Source organism: Salmo salar, chromosome 05, assembly GCF_965601325.2.
Source record: "Salmo salar chromosome 05, fSalSal1, whole genome shotgun sequence".
Taxonomy (NCBI): Eukaryota; Metazoa; Chordata; class Actinopteri; order Salmoniformes; family Salmonidae; genus Salmo; species Salmo salar.
In genome coordinates this window covers 32,121,196-32,144,593 of record NC_138295.1, presented here as the reverse complement: position 1 = coordinate 32,144,593, position 23,398 = coordinate 32,121,196, and the positions used below count along the sequence as shown (strand labels likewise).

Genomic DNA, 23,398 nt, shown 5'->3' with positions numbered 1-23,398 from the left:
ACCACTGCCTCATTAAACACTAGGCCAACAAAAACAAGAAACTGCCCACTACTGCAAAAAGACTGGTAAATAATATGCTACATATTAGGTAACAAATGGAAGTGAAAGGTTAGAGCTACAGATTTGGAGCCCACCACACACATATAGGGACAAAAAACAAAACAATGGTCGACTCAGCAGATATTGTCCAAAAAAAGCACGACAATTGAGGATGGCACATTTAGTTGAAGTGTGTTGTCACATTTAGTCATCCAGATAGTCATGAGATCCACTCCCTAAAAAAAGATGAACTCTGTGTTATTTAGTCTGGTTTATACATAGACGTTTCTCAAAACCTGATTCGCTATGTTTTATTGGACTGCCTAGACATATCATAGTAGCTCACAGATAGGAGTGCAAAGAGTGACAATTGTTGTAGTTTTTGCTACCATGTACTATGTCGATCTTCTCGTAAGTGAGACACTAATGCAGCTAAATAGTTCAAAGACGTCCGCTTTCATTACTTCCTTTCCTTCAACTGTAGTGATCTGAGTGAGCTGTGAGATTCGTTTTTAGATCAGTGTATAATGCAGATGTAGTCAAGGTGATGAGTAGTGGTAGCCAGTTTAGACGCGCCCTGAATCTTTGGCAACTCCATCCGTTTCATCTTTTGCTGTTGGGTCCACTTACTGCCAATTCCTCCAAATTCTTTCACACAAGGTGTGACTTCCCTCTAGTGGCTGAAACCAAAATGGCAAGACATTTGTATTGTACAAAGAGAAATCACATACGGAATGATCTCATCAAATATTGCCAATTAATCCATTATAATCATGTACATGTCGGCATGTACAATTACATCAAAACAAATACAGAGAAGACTGAATTTGTTTAGAAATGTTTTGTCTAAATTGTAGCCCTACAGTTGATGGTAAAAACAGGGATGATAATCGAAAAGGACAAGAAAAACAAACTACTAACTTAGTACTTTGGACACATATTGTATCGCTCCAATCCCTATATTTTAAAAAGGCGTGCCACAGGTTGATATTGCACTCACTCATTACAGCCTTACAAATAAAAACATCACACACACATTCACGCGCACAAACACACACCCACAGCGCACTCTCTCCCTGGTACAACAGAAAACAATGCAACAAAGGCCCCTCTTTTTGCCTTCAGACTGGCATCTCCCTGCCAGTGCTGTGCCCCACACAGCCAAGAAGATGGAACAGAGAAGTTCGACACGCGGTTCCCAGCAAGGAAGGCCCAGGAAAACAGTGGACAACCCTTATTTGGGGACAGAATACAGCGTGCAGAAAAATCCTGGATACCGTTTGAGAGTGAGAAAAGCGTTAATATATATTTTCGTATTGTGAAAAGTTATTTGTGCTTATTTTTTCCCCAGCTTAAAATGTGTATGCTGTTCATACATTATCATACAGTATACATTTAATTAAGATGATTGGTTTACGAACAAATCTTTCAAAAACAAATAAATTATAGGTAGTTGCTAGAATATTGATCAAGTAGCCTAGGCTATATAGCATCATCTATTGGCTGATTAACCTCTGTGATGAACAATTTGGATTTAGATGAACGGAAATGGTCATCCCGTTATGTTAATTTGATAATGGGAGCGCTGACAATACAAATTAATTGTAACATATCATGCCCCCTTAGCTGGCCTATTCATTTTTAAATTGATGTGCATTAGGGTTATGTTTTCTTAGGCCCACAACACCTCCAGTTTAGTTTTTATGTCTGATAGTTTATCATGGACGAGTGCGTCATATTGTGTGGTTAGAGTAAATGGACATTAGGATACAAAGATAAAGCCGTGCTTTTAGAAGTCGCGCGCTCCGCCAAAGTCCCGCCATCCTCCGGTTATAGTCGGGTAACAAATGCGCAGTCTCATGAATGGATGCTACGTTGCTTTTCCGGCTGCATCTGCACAATCCACCAGGAAGTGTGGTGCGATAAATCCTAAACTATTAATCCCTTATACCTGGAGGAAGGAGATAGATATTAGTATGCATTTTGGATGGAATATACCATTTGTGTCGCCTTTCTAATCTACAAATCGTTCAAATCGGTGTGTTGCAATTCATGCAGGGTAAACATAATACCCTTAACTCCCTGCAAGTTTGGGTTTTTGTTCTTGTGCTGTAGCATTTAGCTCTTCTCAAATCTAACCCTTGACTGCAATGGGATGCTGCGGTAGCACAGAGGTAAGCTAACGGTTTCCTCCATCCCCATGTTGCATTCATTTAATTGCACCTTAAATGTCATGCATGCAACGGCGATTGCACTGCTTATATTGTTGCGACCGCTGGCATCCAATGACAATTCTCACCACCGTAGTCAGATTAGATAAACCTAGGCTATGTTCATCGGGGAAGACTAGTGGTAATCCTATTATTGAAGCCGAGGAAATATCGAGCTATAACTTGCGACAATAATGGTTTAATAGTTTAGTTCATTACCACCGACATTTTGCATAGGCTACCGCTTGAAAGCAGCTTTGCATACCATAAATAGCTCGTGAGCACCGTTAGCTTTGTAAACAAACCTCACCTCGCGCGAGATTTTTACACTATTGAACAGCGCCTTGACAATGAAGAATAGCAGAATATCGTTAAATGTGATTGTTTAACGCAAAGTAATGTTTCACTACATTCGGCCACAGTCTATCTACGAAAATAAAATGTCAATGAAATTGCCTGCCATTGTACATTTTGTGTGAAATAACATGTGTAGCCAACAGTGTCATCTTTGAATTGACAAAGACGCATATAGACTATCCTATTTGCTAATGTGGCACCGACGATGTGTTGATATTTTGTTTTCCAGAGGACAAAGAGAGAATGGAAACCCTTGGAGGATCGAAGTTGCACGGATTTGCCGTGGTTCCTTTTATTTACTGTATTCTGTGTTGGAATGGTAAGTATATATGCCTATTCGTTTTACAATTGAAAACGAAGAACAATGTAATACCATAAATATGTTAAACCACATTTGAATACTAAATACAAGGCTCACCTCTATGAAAGTCGTTCACCTCCTCATGACACACTTTATAAATGCCCAGCTGATTGATTGCCTGACTAGTGGCACCTGTGTCAGGTTACCACACCCACCACCTTTGCTCAGCCAATTGTCTCCAAGCATGCACACAATTAACAACATCTCCTGAGAGAGAGAGAGAGAATTTTATACCTGTAGCATTGGATGCTAATGCTTGGTAATGCTTCTCTCAGGGGAGTATCTGTGGGTTCACCATCGCCACGGGGGGCGCAGGCCGCCTGGTCTTTGGGTATGACAGCTACGGGAACACCTGCGGCCAACGCAATGAGCAAATCGAAGGGGTCAGGCTGAGTGGACTGGATCAGACGGACAAAAAGTGAGTCTTTCTCACCCACTACACACACTTCTATCTTAAAGTGGCAGTGACATTTGCCAAAACCCACCCCTATGTGTACAAACACAAATGGTAGGGCGAATTAGCCCATCATTGAGAAATATTAAGAAATAGCTTTGCCCCGTTGCTCAATGGTTCAATAGAAATGTCAAATTGCAGTCATTTTAACATTAACTGGCATAAATAAAACCTTGAATAAATATGCAGAGGCCTTAGGAGTAGGACGTTCTGTCACGGTCAACTGTACTTACTGCCTGCACCACCCTCTGGGAACACCGGTATTTCAGCCCACTTCATTTGCATTGCATGCTGATTACTTCCCCACTTTGGATTGACTGTGTGCTTAATGATTGGCTAGGGGTACCATCGAATTAGGAATTAGAATACCTCCGGTGGTACAGACCTGTGGGTCATCAGCACAGGGTAATTCATTTCTTTTTGGTTTTGCCGGAGTGTCAGTGAAGAGATATTAATGGGTTTGAATTCGCTCTGCTTGACGTTTCTCCTCTTACCGTTTGGCCAGACTGCTGATGAAACAATGGAACATGTCATTTTTCATTGTTTAAAATAATGATGCTAGTTTCTTCCTATTGAACATAGAATTCATCCATTGTGTTAATGTGTGTAGAAATGGTATGTATTGCCCTGCTGCCAATATTTACAGACATAAGATATAGCTAATCATAGGGAATGGAGAGAGGGAGAGAAAGTAGCTTGGTATCAGTCAGTGACTATGTAAGTGAACGGAGGAAGACTTTTTTTTCTTGAGAGGGTGCTGGCTCACACCAGGAGGACCCTGTCACCCAAATTGTTGTGAAGAATTTTTTTAAATATTTCTCTCTTTCTCTCTCGCGCACTCTTTTTATTTTGCTTTATTTTTCTTTCTATGTCTCTGTAGGTTTCTCTCTTCTCTTTCTTTCCATGCATCGTTTACTCCTTTGTTTCTGCACTGTTGGGTGGTGCAGACACTGCCTTGTCTCTCTCTCTGTCTGTTGGGTGGTGCAGACACTGCCTTGTCTCTCTCTCTGTCTGTTGGGTGGTGCAGACACTGCCTCGTCTCTCTCACTCTTCCTTTGAACAACCACAAACTGGCTGTGTTGCACATAACACCCACCCTTTTAATTTGTCTCCTGAATGGTGTCTTCAGTCCCATTTTAGAGTGGAGAGTTGTACCTACAATGAGTGAACTGATTTCACTTATAGTGTGCTGTTGATGCTTGTGGTAGGGTTGTGTAAAGACACACCTGTGGGTAAGGCTATTTAAATGAATAGCTATAGGGATATTGGACCCTTGGTTGTACATGGCTATTGTGTTGATTGATCCCACAGTGACTAGCGTGCCCAGTCTGAAATAATCCCCAAGCCTCTAGTCCTGGGTAATAGTCTGACATGGGTGTCAAAGGTGTGGGTGTATGTTTATTGACAGGCACATGCAAATGTATAGATGGCGGTTTTATCGACAGAACTATTTTAAATGAAATGGCTTCTGCCCTTGAACCTTTTTCAGGCTCACTGGTTAGCTTCTCCGGTCCATAATCATCACATTAGCTAGCAATTATATGCTTCATTAAAGCACCTTGACGGGCCCTTCCCAGGATTGGGCTATTGATGTGACTGATACACACACACACACACACACACACACACACACAGACAGACAGACAGACAGACAGACAGACAGACAGACAGACAGACAGACAGACAGACAGACAGACAGACAGACAGACAGACAGACAGACAGACAGACAGACAGACAGACAGACAGACAGACAGACAGACAGACAGACAGACAGACAGACAGACAGACAGACAGACAGACAGACAGACAGACAGACAGACAGACAGACAGACAGACAGACAGACAGACAGACAGACAGACAGACAGACAGACAGACAGACAGACAGACAGACAGACAGACAGACAGACAGACAGACAGACAGACAGACAGACAGACAGACAGACAGACAGACAGACAGACAGACAGACAGACAGACAGACAGACAGACAGACAGACAGACAGACAGACAGACAGACAGACAGACAGACAGACAGACAGACAGACAGACAGACAGACAGACAGACAGACAGACAGACAGACAGACAGACAGACAGACAGACAGACAGACAGACAGACAGACAGACAGACAGACAGACAGACAGACAGACAGACAGACAGACAGACAGACAGACAGACAGACAGACAGACAGACAGACAGACAGACAGACAGACAGACAGACAGACAGACAGACAGACAGACAGACAGACAGACAGACAGACAGACAGACAGACAGACAGACAGACAGACAGACAGACAGACAGACAGACAGACAGACAGACAGACAGACAGACAGACAGACAGACAGACAGACAGACAGACAGACAGACAGACAGACAGACAGACAGACAGACAGACAGACAGACAGACAGACAGACAGACAGACAGACAGACAGACAGACAGACAGACAGACAGACAGACAGACAGACAGACAGACAGACAGACAGACAGACAGACAGACAGACGAGACAGACAGACAGACAGACAGACAGACAGACTGACGCTGTAGACTGAGATCACTGGATTAATGCTGGCCCCAGCGGCAGTGTCTGTGAGTGTGTAGAAGAGTTTGGTGGAGAGGGTGTGAGGCTTGACTGACAGGCCTCGGTGCGAACGCAACCACCTGATGCTGAACTCAATTGAGAAGGCAGCTGTCACGGAATTCAATTCTGTCTCTCTCTCAATCTCTCTCTCTCTCTCTGATTCTCCTGCTCACTTCCTTCTCTCTTGGTATATCTTCTCTTCATGTCATTAGACTTGTGGTGCTTTCAAGACTAATCATGACGTGCGTGATCTTCAGGCCGGAATGTCAGAAAGTCAGAGCGCTAGAAAAATGCCAGAGTTCCTGACTTGTAATTCCAAGTTGGATTTGTCCCTTTTGGAACTAGTTTTTTTCCGAGTTCTGAGTTGTCTTGAATGCACTGAAGTCGGATGTCGGAGATTGCCCAGTTCCCAGTTGTTTTGAACGCGGAAATGACAATAACACAGCTGTGATCTTTCTTGGTGGTACTCACATTGTTTGTCCGAAAGTGTCTATTTTTGCCATTCTGTGTGCGAAAAAGTCTAGCATTGCTGGGGTGGCTAATGTAATTCTAGCAATGTAGGCCAAGTTGAGGTTATGTTCAATGCTGTATTCAGTCCTGCCCTCAGCAACCTTTAAGTGACCTACCTTTGTGAGGTATAGGCTGGTGTCACACAATGCAATCAGTGACAACAAAGTCAGAGCTTAAGGGATAGCTGGTCAGGGTTTATTTGGCAAGTACAGTTAAGCAGCTCCTCATTCACAAGGCAGGGGCCAAATGTAAACAGTACAGCGCAGTAGGCGTATTGTTCTGGCCACGGCAGCTGGTTGATCCAGGATCAGTCTATCCAAGTCTGATCCTAACCTCAGCTGTTAGGAAGAACTGACTTTAGAGAAAGTCAAACTGCCCTCAAATATTCGGATAAATCCAGTGTGACTTGATTTTCATATCCATCTTCCTTTCAACAAGCATGTGTGCAGTGCAAACCACTGTGCCAGCTTATGAATCACCAGAAATTCAAACCTTGTCCATATACTGCTTACAGGGTACGGAAACAATGTCATTTTGTAATATTGGTGAACTATCCCTTTAACATTTTAGAGGGGGGTACTTCAAACTTTGTTGACCTAATAGCAGGAACTAGAGGTCAGAACCTGCTTATATCAGGAATGTTGGATGGGACATAAAATGAACAACTTCAGTGAGTAATTTCTCTGAACAGGAGAAATCACCAAATTCACTGAGAATACAATACATAGTTTGAAGAATCAGAGCTGCAGCTTCATATTACTTGTCAGACACATAATAATGGCTGGAACGGAGTGAATGGAATGGTATCAACCACATGAAAACCATGCGTTCGAGTCAGATACCGTTCCATGTATTCTATTCCAGCCATTACTATGAGCCCGTCCTCCCCAATTAAGGTGCCAGAACCGCCTGTGTTGTCAGACATAGAGAACTGATTCTGGTTGTTGGGGAGGGATTGGTGTGAGGGGTCTGTGGGTGGCTTCTGACAATTTCTTTGGATTCTTAATCATTGTTAGTAGAAAACACTTTTGGTCCAAATCGGATGTTAGGTACTATATTTATTGAATATTCTATGAATCCTATAAATTTAATGTCCAATTTAGGTGCAATCAATTTCTGAGGTCAAATTATATTTCAACAAAATAATGTTGCAGGAATGCTAATTGGATCTGTTTCTAACTACAGAAACGATTTCAGAACAATCTGAGATGGTGGGTGTCATTGCTGCTGAAATGACATGAAATGACCCTCGTGTGTGTGTGTGTGTGTGGGCGAGGTGCCCACCCCCTAGTGTATAAAAGCACCAGGCAGATGGACCACAGTGAAGGATTCTCTTATTAACATGTCCTTGTTCCTTTCACTCTCCGTTCCACTGCCAAGTCCCATGGACCAGTTCCAGCAGCAGCAGCAGCCAAAGGCTCTCTATCTCGCGACATTCTATCATATCTCAGTGAATAAGGTATTGTTGAGGCAGTGGGTTTGCTTTGTCCCCAAAATGAACAGGACATTGAGGGGAGGTGTAGGCTTCTGGATTTTTCCGGTCATTTTGTTACTTTGTTTTCCTCTCTCAGAATCACGTTCCCACAATTTCACATCTCGTGACTCATTCCTCATATTGGTGATGGGAAACAGATTTTATTGATAAAAAACTGATAAACAAATTGCTGACAATTCTCACGTTCCTTGTTACCCATCCCTTATGTAGGTGTTATTGATAAAGAACATATATTTTGTTGTCTGATTTGTCTGCAGGTATGTGTTCTTCCTGGACCCATGTAACATTGACATAGTGCAGAGGAAGATCAAGTCCATGGCCCTGTGTGTGTCCCTGTGTCCTGATGAAGAGCTGAAGACGTACCAGGACCTCAAGAGATTCGCCATGCACAATGGTGAGTGAGTAGGGCCCCTAGTGAAACAGAGTGGACACTGTCAGCCAGTGGCGATTTCAGCATGTAAATCTTGGTGGGGCAAAACAAATTAATGTGTAATGCACTACCAGCAAATCCACAACACTAAACAATACATTAAATGCACTATAACAGTGACAAACGGTGCCCACAAACTGTTAGGGCCTACATAAAGCTGTCCCAACAGCAGTCCCAACATCTTACCACTGCTACACCTGGTTATCAGTGGAGACTTGTCTGGCAGCGAAACAGTTAATTCAGCCTCATTTACTGCCTTTAAAAAAAAACATAGCTGATATGGCTGACTTGCTTAAACAAATGTGGTTTCTACTGACAATTTAGATGTACAAACTATGGCATAAGGGGACGACAAGCGGATAAGAGGCAATCCGTAATTTCGATGAAGACATTAATGAGCGAGCTAGGACGGACGTAGTCAGTATAACCATTATCCCAGAAACCTTAGACCCACTCCAATTTGGACAAAAGGAACACTTATGTGAGAATGCTATTCATTGACTACAGCTCAGCGTTCAACACCATAGTACCCTCAAAACTCATCACTAAGCTAAGGATCCTAGGACTAAACACCTCCCTCTGCAACTGGATCCTGGACTTCCTGACGGGCCGCCCCCAGGTGGTGAGGGTAGGTAGCAACACATCTGCCATGCTAATCCTCAACACTGTAGCCCCCCAGGGGTGCGTGCTCAGTCCCCTCCTGTACTCCCTGTTCATCCACGACTGCATGGCCAGGCATGACTCCAAGACCATCATTAAGTTTGCAGACGACACAATGACGAGACAGCCTATAGGGAGGAGGTCAGAGACCTGGCCGGGTAGTGCCAGAATAACAACCTATCCCTCAACGTAACCAAGACTAAGGAGATGATTGTGGACTACAGGAAAAGGAGGACCGAGCATGCCTCCATTCTCATCGACGGGGCTGTTGTGGAGCAGGTTGAGAGCTTCAAGTTTCTTGGTGTCCACATCACCAACAAACTAGAATGGTCCAAACACACCAAGACAGTCATGAAGAGGGCACGACAAAGCCTATTCTCCCTCAGGAAACTAAAAAGATCTGGCATGGGTCAAATCTCCTCAAAAGCTTCTACAGCAGCAACACCGAGAGCATCCTGACTGGTTGCATCACTGCCTGGTACAGCAATTACTCGGCCTCTGACCGCAAGGCACTGCAGAGGGTAGTAGTACAGTGGGGCAAAAAAGTATTTAGTCAGCCACCAATTGTGCAAGTTCTCCCACTTAAAAAGATGAGAGGCCTGTAAGTTTCATCATAGGTACACTTCATCTATGACAGATGAAATGAGAAAAAAAAATCCAGAAAATCACATTGTAGGATTTTTAATGAATTTATTTGCAAATTATGGTGGAAAATAAGTATTTGGTCAATAACAAAAGTTTATCTCAATACTTTGTTATACACCCTTTGTTGGCAATGACACAGGTCAAATGTTTTCTGTAAGTCTTCACAAGGTTTTCACACACTGTTGCTGGTATTTTGGCCCATTCCTCCATGCAGATCTCCTCTAGAGCAGTGATGTTTTGGGGCTGTTGCTGGGCAACACAGACTTTCAACTCCCTCCAAAGATTTTCTATGGGGTTGAGATCTGGAGACTGGCTAGGCCACTCCAGGACCTTGAAATGCTTCTTACGAAGCCACTCCTTCGTTGCCCGGGCGGTGTATTTGGATCATTGTCATGCTGAAAGACCCAGCCACGTTTCATCTTCAATGCCCTTGCTGATGGAAGGAGGTTTTCACTCAATCTCACGATACACGGCCCCATTCATTCTTTCCTTTACACGGATCAGTCGTCCTGGTCTCTTTGCAGAAAAACAGCCCCAAAGCATGATGTTTCCACCCCCATGCTTCACAGTAGGTATGGTGTTCTTTGGATGCAACTCAGTATTCTTTGTCCTCCAAACACGACAAGTTGAGTTTTTACCAAAAAGTTATATTTTGGTTTCATCTGACCATATGACATTCTCCCAATCCTCTTCTGGATCATCCAAATGCTCTCTAGCAAACTTCAGACGGGCCTGGACATGTACTGGCTTAAGCAGGGGGACATGTCTGGCACTGCAGGATTTGAGTCCCTGGCGGCGTAGTGTGTTACTGATGGTAGGCTTTGTTACTTTGGTCCCAGCTCTCTGCAGGTCATTCACTAGGTCCCCACGTGTGGTTCTGGGATTTTTGATCACCGTTCTTGTGATCATTTTGACCCCACGGGGTGAGATCTTGCGTGGAGCCCCAGATCGAGGGAGATTATCAGTGGTCTTGTATGGCTTCCATTTCCTAATAATTGCTCCCACAGTTGATTTCTTCAAACCAAGCTGCTTACCTATTGCAGATTCAGTCTTCCCAGCCTGGTGCAGGTCTACAATTGTGTTTCTGGTGTCCTTTGACAGCTCTTTGGTCTTGGCCATAGTGGAGTTTGGAGTGTGACTGTTTGAGGTTGTGGACAGGTGTCTTTTATACTGATAACAAGTTCAAACAGGTGCCATTAATACAGTTAACGAGTGGAGGACAGAGGAGCCTCTTAAAGAAGAAGTTACAGGTCTGTGAGAGCCAGAAATCTTGCTTGTTTGTAGGTGACCAAATACTTATTTTCCACCATAATTTGCAAATAAATTCATCAAAAATCCTACAATGTGATTTTCAGGATTTTTTTTTCTTCTCATTTTGTCTGTCATAGTTGACGTGTACCTATGATGAAAATTACAGGCCTCTCATCTTTTTAAGTGGGAGAACTTGCACAATTGGTGGCTGACTAAATACTTTTTTGCCCCACTGTACATCATCACCAGTACATCACTGGGGCTAAGCTGCCTGCCACCCAGGACCTCTACACCAGGCGCTGTCAGAGGAAGGCCCTAAAAATTGTCAAAGACCCCAGCCACCCCAGTCATAGACTGTTCTCTCTACTACCGCATGGCAAGCGGTACCGGAGTGCCAAGTCTTGGACAAAAAGGCTTCTCAACAGTTTTTACCCCCAAGCCATAAGACTCCTGAACAGGTAATCAAATGGCTACCCGGACTATTTGCATTGTGTGCCCCCCCCCCCCCCCCCCCCAACCCCTCTTTTACGCTGCTGCTACTCGCTGTTTATCATATATGCATAGTCATTTTAACTATACAGGCCCTGGTGCACAACTGAGCAAGAGGACAAGTACATTAGAGTGTCTAGTTTGAGAAACAGACGCCTCACAAGTCCTCAACTGGCAGCTTCATTAAATAGTACCCGCAAAACACCAGTCTCAACGTCAACAGTGAAGAGGCGACTCCGGGATGCTGGCCTTCTAGGCAGAGTTGCAAAGAAAAAGTAATATCTGACTGGCCAATAAAAATAAAAGATATTAAGATGGGCAAAAGAACAGATATTGAACACTGCCTAGAAGGCCAGCATCCCGGAGTCACCTCTTCACTGTAGACGTTGAGACTGGTGTTTTGCGGGTACTATTTAATGAAGCTGCCATTTGAGGACTTGTGAGGTGTCTGTTTCTCAAACTAGACACTCTAATGTACTTGTCTTCTTGCTCAGTTGTGCACCAGGGCCTCCCACTCCTCTTTCTATTCTGGTTAGAGGCAGTTTGCGCTGTTCTGTGAAGGGAGTAGTACACAGCGTTGGACGAGATCTTCAGTTTCTTGGCAATTTCTCGCATGGAATAGCCTTCATTTCTCAGAACAAGAGTAGACTGACGAGTTTCAGAAGAAAGGTCTTTGTTTCTGGCCATTTTGAACCTGTAATCGAACCCACAAATGCTGATGCTCCAGATACTCAACTAGTCTAAAGAAACCAGTTTTATTGCTTCTTTAATCAGAACAACAGTTTTCAGCTGTGCTATCATAATTGCAAAAGGGTTTTCTAATGATTCATTAGCCTTTTTAAAATGATAAACTTGGATTAGCTAACACAATGTGCCATTGGAACACAGGAGTGATGGTTGCTGATAATGGGCCTCTGTACGCCTATGTTGATATTCCATTTAAAAAAATCAGCCGTTTCCAGCTACAATAGTCATTTACAACATTAACAGTTTCTACACTGTATTTCTGATTAATTTGATATATTAATGGTGTGTGTGTGTGTGTGTGTGTGTGTGTGTGTGTGTGTGTGTGTGTGTGTGTGGTGTGTGTGTGTGTGTGTGTGTGTGTGTGTGTGTGTGTGTGTGTGTGTGTGTGTGTGTGTGTGTGTGTGTGTGTGTGTGTGTATCATTTTTACAAAAAATGTGGGGCTCAGCCCCACCTTCCCTGAATGACAGGTCGCCACTGCTGTCAGCTATAAGCTTTTCTGCCATCAAAGCACACACAAGCACAACGCTGACAGCATGTTGAATCATTGACGGATTCTCTATTCCACTCAGTAACTCTCTACTGATAATGCTGTGGACCCCAGCACATACAAGTTATTGATTAGAAAATCTGCTTGTCGATAGTGGTCATGTCATGAATTGTTTTGAAAGGAAGCTCTTGCATTTTATTTATCACAATCTCACATCATATCCATGATGGGGAAAAAAAACGAATCACCACAAATTTTTAGATGAGCGGCATTACATTTTTTTTGTTGCAAAAGATCGTTCCGTTAGCAAAGAGTGCTATGAGGAGCAGGTGTTTCTCCCCCCCCCCCATAAACAGAAGGCTACTAGGTCATCGTTCCAGCAGCCATCCATCACGTCATTGACAGTGAATCACTGCCATCCTTTGGAACGACAAACACTTTCTACAAACACTGACATGACCGTGATCCCGCGTGCCATCTTCCCTTAATACTGTCCTTTCATTCAACACACACACTCTGGCACAGCAGGCACCTTGGCACATGTGGAGAACGGACTAGATGAACAAAGGCACCATTAAGGCCATTGCCACCCCTTGCTGTATGGGTACTGTTGTTTGTGCTATCCTAGCCCGTCCTTCAGCCAGGCTTGTGTGTCTACTGTCAGTACAGTATATCCTTATTGTGACACACACACTCCATGTATGCCTCATGATAGACTGGGCTGGGGTTATGTTACTTTGCCTTCTCCAGAGGTCTTGTGTTCTGATTCTGAATTCCTGTGGCAGTGAGCGTAACACAGTTAAGAACAAGATTGTGTAACGTGCTCAGTTGCATGAAGGGGAAAGGATGAAATATGGATCAGCGTATGTTGGTTTAGACAACATATTGAGCTATAACTGATCACTTCTGGGGAGACTGAATTTATATCAATCGTCCTTATGTTTCTAGGTATGTATATGGTTTCACTTTCCTGTGTTCAATGTCTTTTTGTATTTCACTCAGGGTCGGAGCTGTGTTCATACGAACTAGCTGGTCACAAATACCCCGATCTTCCAGAGAGGTTTGACAAATGTCCCAAACTTCCAGTTCCACCAAGGTAGGAAGTCCTAACATTAGGGCTGCATTTCAATAGGCTTAGATTGCTTATTTTCATTCAGAACCATTAAAGGACTTTCACTTAACCACTCATATAGATTAGATATTACCTCAAGAAAGGGGGATATATATATATATATATATATTTTAAAGTATTCAAACCAGTCATGTTTTAGAGAACCTCACCGGTCATGTGACCCCTGACGTTTGACCTCTGCTTCGTTCCATCCCACAGCAAATCTCTCCCGGTGTTCAACCGCTGCACACCGGTGGACATCTCCTGCTATGCCAAGTTCGCAGAGGCTGTGGTGATGTTTGTGAGCGACAACAGCGTGCTGCACAGGCTGATCGGTGGCGTGATGGCCAGCAAGGAGATCATCGTGGGCCTCTGCCTGCTGGCTCTAGGTGATGACCTCATCAGCATGTGTTTGTTATCAGCGGTATCTCAGGGGGATGCTGGATAGGTATAAGCAATATGGCAAAATCTGCACCCATTGGGGAACAAGGTGGAACTACTTCCATGCCAATCCAATTGTTTCAGATCTACATGAAGAACCAGGGGAAGGGGCTAAGGGTTGTTTCTGGACAGGGCCTTAGTCTCTAAACTCAGTGGGAGGGATTGGTCTTGTGAGAGTCAATGACTAAATCTTCATTGTATTTCTGGGGCCCACTAGTCTCTGAGCCTTCCCTAATGTGAGCCAGTAAAGAATAGACCTGCATAGGGAACATCTGTCCTGCTCTAGTGCATTCTGCTGATTTCTCCATATCAGTATGAAGTGTCAGTACATAGGCAGTTACTGTAGGTCAGACATCAACGGCGGAGAAACACAGTGCTCAGCGAAAATGCGGCAAAGTCATCACATCTTTGAGTCCCCCCTGAGACTGCACTCTTTGGAATGAGAGGAAGAAAGCTCTCAGGTAAAGGGCATGACATGGGAGCCATGAACTTGTACATTTGGGAGTTAATGCTCAGAGTACATGTGGGTTAGAGTAAGACAAGGTTCTGCTGTGTCTAAGTGGGGAAGGAAAGGGTTTGAATATGGTTAGCTGATCTTCGATCTTCACTTGGTGAACTGGTTCTCCTGAGTTCTGATTCGTGGTCAGTTTTGGTTTTTGATTCCAAATGGTTGAGGTTAGGGTTGAGGCCGAGAGCAGGGTTAGCTGATCCTAGATCTGTGTTGTGCTACAGTGCTCTCCATGATCCTAATGGTGATCATCCGCTACATCTCTGCTGTGCTGGTCTGGATCCTCACTGCCATGGTGGTCCTGGGCTCCCTGGGTGAGCTCATTACCTGTCTCCTGGCCTTACTTCCTGTGCAGTGTTTTGATCAATCAAAATAACAACTGAAAACCGTGACATAGTTTTGCACCGAACAGTCATTCTATGATCATTTTTGGGACAGTCCTCTTTGCATTTAGCAGTGTGCAGGTGTTCAATCTATCATAAAAAGTGTCTCTGTTTTTCTGTAGCGGGCACAAGCATTCTGTGGTGGATGTACATAGACAACCGGTTAACTGCCAACAAGACCTTATCTAAAGAGACTGCAGAGACTACGGAGACTAAAGATGCTAAGGAGGAAGCAGGGATGACAAGGGACAAAGCCCAGGTGCTTCTGGTGTATGCCATCGCTGCCACTGTATTCACAGTGAGTACAGTTAGTGTTTGTGTTTGGAATGAAAGGGAGACTGGGCAACCAAGCCTTGTAAATTGTGGGTGGGGTGTGTGTGACATTTCAGATTGAATGCCTGGCGCTGCTTTGAAATCTCAAACTCTTGACTCCTGGCACCTCCCTACTTTTTTTACTCCCCCCTCCTCTCCCTCTTTAACCTTCCTCTCGCTCTCTCCCTCTCCTGTTGACCATCTTCCATTTGTTTCATCATTCTCTATTACCCCTTGTCTTCCTATGTCCCTTCCACCTTCTCTTGACCCGTTGTTCTCTTCTCCACTAATTTATATCCCCCTCCCTCTTTATCGATCCCAATTTCTCTCATCCCTCTCTTCCTATACCCTTCTCTCTTTTTCTGTGTGATTTTTCCCTTCCTCTCTCTCCCCCCTCAGGTGATCCTTCTCCTGCTGATGCTGTTCATGAGGAAGCGAGTGGCCCTGACCATCGCCCTGTTCCACGTGGCTGGCAAGGTGTTTATCCACCTGCCGCTGCTCACCTTGCAGCCCTTCTGCACCTTCCTGGCCCTGCTCCTCTTCTGGATGTACTGGGGCCTGGTGCTGCTCTTCCTCGGGACCACCGGTGAGGGAGGGAGAGGGGGAGGGAGGTTGGCAAGGGGTAGAGAGAGAGGGAGGGTGGAGGAGGGAGAGGGGCAATGGTTCTCCTCTTCTGGATGTACTGGGGCCTGGTGCTGGAAGCGAAAGTGAGTGAGAGAGAGAGAGAGAACCTTTACAAATGGTAAGTGATGAATTCCAACACAACAGGACACTGCACTAGTACGGTTTAGTTCAGTTTACTGTATTGGCCTTATTCAGGAACTTGTCCAAACTAGTCCCGACCACTAGACTGAGACTGAGATGTCCACCTCAGGGAACCCGGTCCAGAACGAGGAGACAGGTCTGACAGAGTTCCGTCTGACTGGGCCTCTGCAGTACATGACCTGGTACCACGCTGTGGGCCTCATCTGGATCAGTGAGTTCATCCTGGCCTGCCAGCAGATGACTGTCGCTGGGGCTGTGGTAACGTACTACTACACAAGGTCTGACTCTGAAATTATGTTTTCATGTTTTGTTTCTGTACAAACTCTACCTACATGTACATATTACCTCGACTAACTGGTGCCCCAGCACATTGACTCTGTACTGGTACCCCCTGTATATAGCCTCGCTATTGTTATTTTACTGCTGCTCTTTAATTATTTTTTACTTTTATTTTCTATTTTTTTTTACTTAACTTCTTAAAGCATTGTTGGTTAAGGGCTTTTAAGTAAGCATTTCACTAAGGTCTACACCTGTTGTATTCGGAGCATGTGACAAATACAATGATTTGAAATGTTTATTTGATAGGATATAGGCTATAAGATTAATAATAACATTCGATTCTGTCTGTCACAGAAATGTGTTCTGCTAAAACAAAAATCGAGGAATTTCTGGGTAATCTGTTCCCGCAGAGTTATAGGAATTACAGCGAGGAGAACAAGAATGTCAATTTAAACTTCTGTGTCTTCATTTATTTGACCACCATTCTATTTCCCTCAATCCCTTCCTCTGTCTCAGGGACAAGACCAGGCTGCCAGTGACGCCCATCCTGTCGTCAGTGCTGAGGCTGATGAGGTACCACCTGGGCACGGTGGCCAAGGGCTCCTTCATTATCACCCTGGTCAAGATCCCACGCCTCTTCCTCATGTACGTCCACAACCAGCTCAAGGGCAAGGTAACGCACACTGTTCTCTCTCTCTCTCTCTCTCTCTATCTATCTCTCTCTCTCTCTCTATATCTATCTATCTTATCTATCTTATCTATCTATTAAAATAAAATCCTGCATGTTAAATACAGTGATGTGCTGTACAGTACAATCTAATCAAGGCTAGCTTGTTCGCCCTTCGCCAGTTTATCTACATTGCTGTCAATGTCAACATTGTTGTGACATGACACCTGCCATCTTCTGTTGCTCTGTTTAAGACAGTATTTAGAGAAGAGAGGATTTATTTTAGGTTTATGTTCAGATGGCTGTTTGGGTTTGACACAGTGCTGGTAACATTAGGGGTGTTGGTTAATAAATGGGACATATAATGACTATGTATTTCCAACTCATTTTGGATAAACATATGGTAAACCATGTTACTATATTATCATGTATTTTTCTTTATTCTCCTTGGAGGGTAATGTAAGTTAGTGTCTGTTGTCCTTAACTTACTGTTTGTTGTCACGTCCCAAGTGTTGCTGCTTGACTTGATCTATGGAGAGACACCTTGCAGCATAATGAATTGAAGGGATAAATTGGCATTAGCGCTCCAGAGTTCTGAGAGTGGAGGTAACTTCACCTGACTAATGCTCTGAACTGTCCCACGAAGTTGGGTAGGCCTACAGCAATCTGACTGCCTGCTGCTTTCAGTTTCCACTATCTTTTGGTTTAGCATGGAGATGTGAGAACACTAAGTTCTGGAGCTCTGCAGGGGAACAGTTTTGAGAACTATTGTATCTATTTTTTGAAAAGTAGTGCATCTCAGATACCTTTTCCCATCTCTCTCACTCAGGAAAATGCATGTGCTCGCTGCATGTTGAAGACCTGTATCTGCTGCCTGTGGTGTTTGGAGAAGTGCCTCAACTATTTGAATCAGGTAGGAGTGCTTTCCTTCCCCCTAATTGGATATTTATTTTATATAAATAAAGGATAGATAACAGGTGTAAGTTGGTTCGTGTCCTGCTGGTCTGCTTTAGTGACTACAGTCTTCTCTCTGTCGTTAGAATGCGTACGCGGCGACAGCCATCAACAGCACCAGTTTCTGTACGTCGGCGCGCGACGCCTTTGTGATTCTGGTGGAGAACGCTCTGAGGGTGGCCGCCATCAACGCCGTGGGAGACTTTGTCCTCTTCCTGGGCAAGGTGAGGGGGGCAGCTGGGATACTTGAGGGCTTCAGAGTAGTCCCTATTCACTGTTACAGGATCAGATCTACTTTTCAACCCCTTGATGATTAAGGTTAGAATGGGGGTAGGGTAATCTGTTCCTAGATCTGTGGTTAAGGGCAGCCGTTACCTTGAGTGTGGGCCTGATTGCGTGGACTCACAGGAGGCTGAGGAGAGAACGGCTCATAATAATGGCCAGAACAGAGTAAATGGAATGGCATCAAACACCTGGAAACCATGCATTTGATACCATTTCACTAATTCTGTTCCTGCCATTACCACGGGCCCGTCCTCCCCAATTAAGGAGCCACCAACCTCCTGTGGCGTTGACTGTTCAATTGCCTGAATTTGAGGAGTAAAAATGTGTGTGTGTGTGTGTTTGTGTGTGCGCGCGCGGTCAGATCCTGATCGTGACGTCCACAGCGTTCGCCGGTGTACTGCTGCTGAACTACCAGCGGGACTACGCAGAGTGGGTCCTCCCCCTCATCATCGTCTGCCTCTTTGCCTTCCTGGTGGCCCACTGCTTCCTGTCCATCTTCGAGATCGTGGTGGACGTGCTCTTCCTCTGCTTCGCCATCGACACCAAATACAACGACGGTACACCGGGCAAGGAGTTCTACATGGACAAAGCCCTGATGGTAATCTCCGTGAAGATATGGTATACTGGTGGGATTTTGTTGAAATGGGAAATTAAATGTGTATCTATACTGGACAAAAATATAAACACAACATGTAAAGTGTTGGTCCCGTGTTTCATGAGCTGAAATAAAAGGTCCCTGAAATGTTCCATATGCACAAAAAGCTTATTTAGCTCAAATGTTGTGGACTAATTTGTTTACATCCCTGTTAGTGAGCATTTCTCCTTTGCCAAGATAATCCATCCACCTGACAGGTGTGGCATGTCACGCTCCCTCAAAACTTGAGACATCTGTGCCATTGTGTTGTGACAAAGCTGCACATTTATTGGCCTTTTATTGTCCCCAGCACAAAGTGCACCTGTGTAATGATCATGCTGTTTAATCAGCTCTTGATATGCCACACCTATCAGATGGATGGATTATCTTGGCAAAAGAGAAATGCTTACTAACAGGGATGTAAACAAATTAGTGCACAACATTTGAGCTAAAGCTTTTTGTGCATATGGAACATTTCAGGGATCTTATTTCAGCTCATGAAATACAGGACCAACATTACATGTTTTGTTCAGTCTAGGTTTTTGTTTTGGTACACTAAAGCTAAGGATTCTGTGGTTTAATGACGAAGGTAATGCATTCATTTACATGAATTTGTTTTCATTTTAGCAGACTTACAGTAGTGAGTGCATACAGTTTTATATATATTTTTTTTCATACTGGTGCCGCATGGGAATCGCACCTACAACCCTGGAGTTGCAAGTGCCATGCTCTACCAACTGAGTCACACGGGACCATTCACATGATATATTAAGTTTATATTAACCGACACTGGTGCGTTTCAGCACATGGTATGACACTCCTTTCCATCTCTCCCTGCAGGAGTTCGTGGAAAACAGCAGGAAGCTGGAACGGGTGGTGGAGCGAGGGCGGAGCCGCCCCACTGAAGCGGTGTCGGTGGAGGGGCCAGAGATGAAGCCCATGGTGAGTGACAGTGGAGGGGGCGGCGACACTGAGGTGGGCTGGGGCTTGGACGGAGGCGGGGGAGAGTGGGAGGAGCTGCAGGAGTTCCATGTGTACTACCTCCTGGTAGGGGTGCTGGTGGACTGGGCCCTGGGGGAGCAGTGTACCATGGTCTCCTTGATCCTCTGCCTGACCGAGGACGTGGTCCTCTTCTTCTGCGTCTACCTGCCCACCTCCACACTCGTGCTCTTTGCCACGCTGCTCCAGAAACCCTCCCCCGTCGTCGTGCCTCAGCCACATCCAAAGGCACAGACGCCGTCGCCATCTAAATCGTCGTCTTCGCATGCTAGCTAACGCATGCTAACGTACCACAACAGCATCTTGCTCACCATCTCTAACTCTTCTCACCAAACTATTCCATCCCTCTTTTTTTTGTTGTTTTGCTCGCCTGTCATCTCCTGGCCATCTTTAACCTGAAGTGTAAATTAGTTAGTTTTTTTTGCCTTATCACCATGGTGCTTTTTGGTAAATAGGGACATGTCTGGTAGCGCAGATAATCTTCTGTCAGCTTAGAAAGATGGTGGGGGGGATGAACACAAAGAAACAGTACGCAATTAATTGTCCATCCCCCCCCCCCCCCCCCTAAAGTAAACAGCAGTGAGCAACAGCAATGCCAGACTGCTGATGCATTGCTAAAAAGGAACCAATGGGAAGATGGATATAAGACTTTTTTTTGCCTGTCTATTGTATGGTGCTGCTGGGTTTCCATGTACTGCTGGAATTATTTAAAGCGCTGTTAGGCGCTACTGAAGTTGGCAACTATCTGTTTACTTGTAGATTTGGCCTTTTCTTATCTCCTAGATACTCAGAGAGCATTATGGGTAAAGTTATTCTTGTAATTTGGTAGTTAAGAGGTAGAAGTATCTCCCCCAGTAGTTTTACACATAGCTTATTATTTTATTAGTCATAATGTACAATCATTGTTGATAACAGCAAGTCAGCTTTGGCCCAAGGATATACAGGCATAGCCCTCTGAATGTCCAGCTTTCAGGTCAAGATGGATCTTAACATCACCACTCCACTGCATGGCTTCCATTTTCTTTCCCGTACCGTTTTCTCATCCATACATTTCCAAGCTGTTATTACATATATATATTTTTTTGATCTAACCCTTTTTTCACCCATTCATTCTTTTACCATCCAAATACTTTTTTCAATGACTGCATGTGATACTGTGAATGGAGTAATAAGACTTGAATAACTTTGCTTTCCAGGCTCCAGGAACAAGTTCAGCTTGACCAAAATCACCTAATGGGACTTTTTTTTAAAGACATTCCAAAATGTTTATTTTTACCAATGTGTAACATGTTTACTATGGTTTCACTCCAGGGATACAATATTTTAATAAGAAACTGTAAAAAAAATAACAATGTAATGAAGCACTTTATATTGAAGCGCTGCATATTTTAAAAGGCTGATGCATTTTTCGTAGTGATGTCCTTTTTATAAGACAAAGAATTGCCATCTAGTCGAACACAGTACTAAAATGTATTGAATCACTTTGGGTTGTCAACGTTTTGCATAACAAGTTTGCCTTTTGGTTGGACTTCTCGATCAGCGTGATACTTATTCATCATGCAATGATAGCACTTCGATGTGTTTTTAATCAACCACTGAAACTTAAGTTAGACTCACATTTGCATTTGAATTCAATCTGCATCATGGAAGAGTGTTCTTTTGTTTTGAAAGGAGATGTATTTTTTTACGAGTGAGTGTAGGGGATTTTTATTTTATTTTTTGCAGCACCATTTTTGGGATGTGCAGAAACAGGATGTGATCATACAACTGTGTGTTACAGCAGGAGGAAGACAACTTGTAGTTCCCATGGTTTGGAGGGACACGAGACAAAGTTACTGCGATTTGGAAGTCTACCCCCCCCACACCTAGGCACCCCCCCTACACCTAGGCACTTAGATCTACAAGGGACCATGAGGAGTTTAGGGGTAGGGACTAAGAGTTCATTATGAACTGGGCATGACATTTACAGAGAAATATCCAGAGGGCTGCAAAGGCTGCTTTTCTTACTCAACCAATTGTCCCCTAGTTTGACTCACTTGGTTCATTTATCAAACCAGTCAGTCATTGTTGGGATTGATGGACAATGTACATTTGACCTAATCAGGTGAGGTGTAACGAGTCCTCTTCCACTGAAGTCTCAGTAGGAAGTGAACTCAGACTTTGCAGCCCTCAAGCAATAACGCAACACCATTTAGTATTTACCGTTACAAAAATGTCTTCCTACTTGCACTACAGCTTTTAAAGACAAAGGTTCCTGGCGTAGAGCTATCATCTGTTAGGTGGGGGGGAGTGGAGGTGGACACACTCTCACTTTGCCTTAACCGGTTCCATAGGCTGCGCCCCTCATCTTACTGGTTAGTGACGGGACTCCCCAGTTTAATGTGGGGGTGGTAGAAGTGCTGTAAGCCTTAAATCCCCTCTTGGTTTTGCTGTAGATTTGTATTTGATAGCCAGAGTACTGAATCCATTGGAGTGACTGAAGAACAACTTTGCCCCCCCCTTTTGTTGTTGTTGTTGCTTTTATTGATCTAGGTGAGGAAAATGCTACCTTTTTGTTGATGTGAAGGGTTTCAGAACAGTATGAATTGCACATGATTTATGCAGTTATTTTGTAATGAGAGTTTAATAATGTGTTGATAAGACTGAATAGTATTCTGATATTGTGAAGTGATCCTGGTGGATATGTTGAAGGGAGAGATGGCTGTGACTGTTCACATAACCTTTTCATTTTCAGCTTCTCGTGTGAGACAAGCGCCAGCCATCCTTCAACACCATCGTTAATGTTTCAAAACAAGTCTGTTGGTGCACTTTTCTCCGGGAATACACTACTAGACCGTACACTGATGTAGCTATGAAATATTAAAGAGCATGTATTTAAAAAAAAAAAAGTCAAGCTGAATTAACATTGCAGCAGAACCCTATTGCGCAAAGCATGTTAAGAATTGCACTAAGATGGTATTAATTTAAACACTGATCAATTTAAAGTATCTGTAAAATATGTATAGTTGAATGACTAGCTCTGTCAGTAAGTACAATGTAGAGATGTTTCAGAGGATGGAACTTTCCCCAAGTGAGAGAACCTGCCCAGTGCAATCAAGGAATCCACTTAAGGCACAGGACAGACTACTGATAACTAAACAACATGTCATTCATGGGTATGTGTCCATCATAAAAGATCAAGACTATGACCGAGGGACTGTCTCTCTTAGCCTTGTCTGATTTGTACATTGAACACAACCAGTCATAACCCACACCGTTCTGTTTGCCAAACTCAAACGTTACCAGTTGATGCACACAACGGGAAAATCAGACTCTGAACCACACAGAGACGGTGTTCTGGT

The 23,398-nt window shown here is 43.9% G+C and overlaps 1 protein-coding gene across 3 annotated transcripts; it reads left to right on the top strand.

The window, feature by feature from the left end:
- Positions 1-1,185: 1,185 nt before the first annotated feature.
- Positions 1,186-21,463, top strand: slc44a1b (solute carrier family 44 member 1b). Of its 3 annotated transcripts, none has more exons than XM_014199471.3 (16): positions 1,186-1,325; positions 2,836-2,925; positions 3,243-3,385; positions 8,267-8,403; positions 13,722-13,815; positions 14,050-14,219; positions 15,004-15,093; positions 15,285-15,460; positions 15,874-16,060; positions 16,349-16,517; positions 17,035-17,191; positions 18,015-18,098; positions 18,226-18,363; positions 18,786-19,022; positions 19,899-20,000; positions 21,254-21,463. In XM_014199471.3, the coding sequence occupies exons 1-16, from the start codon at positions 1,209-1,211 to the stop codon at positions 21,275-21,277; spliced, it is 2,115 nt and encodes a 704-aa protein (XP_014054946.1). In that variant the 5' UTR covers positions 1,186-1,208; the 3' UTR covers positions 21,278-21,463. The 3 variants fall into 3 exon arrangements, with proteins under 3 accessions (XP_014054946.1, XP_014054947.1, XP_014054949.1); XM_014199474.3 differs by lacking the exon at positions 1,186-1,325 and adding an exon at positions 1,882-2,213; XM_014199472.3 differs by lacking the exon at positions 15,004-15,093.
- The last annotated feature ends 1,935 nt before the right edge of the window (positions 21,464-23,398 follow it).

Bases quoted from the DNA above. Each gene is read 5' to 3' on its own strand.
- slc44a1b (XM_014199471.3), top strand. From the start codon at position 1,209: ATGGAACAGAGAAGTTCGACACGCGGTTCCCAGCAAGGAAGGCCCAGG. The intron at 13,816-14,049 runs GTAGGAAGTCCT...TCCATCCCACAG, and splicing joins AAACTTCCAGTTCCACCAAG to CAAATCTCTCCCGGTGTTCA. The intron at 14,220-15,003 runs GTGATGACCTCA...GTTGTGCTACAG, and splicing joins CCTCTGCCTGCTGGCTCTAG to TGCTCTCCATGATCCTAATG.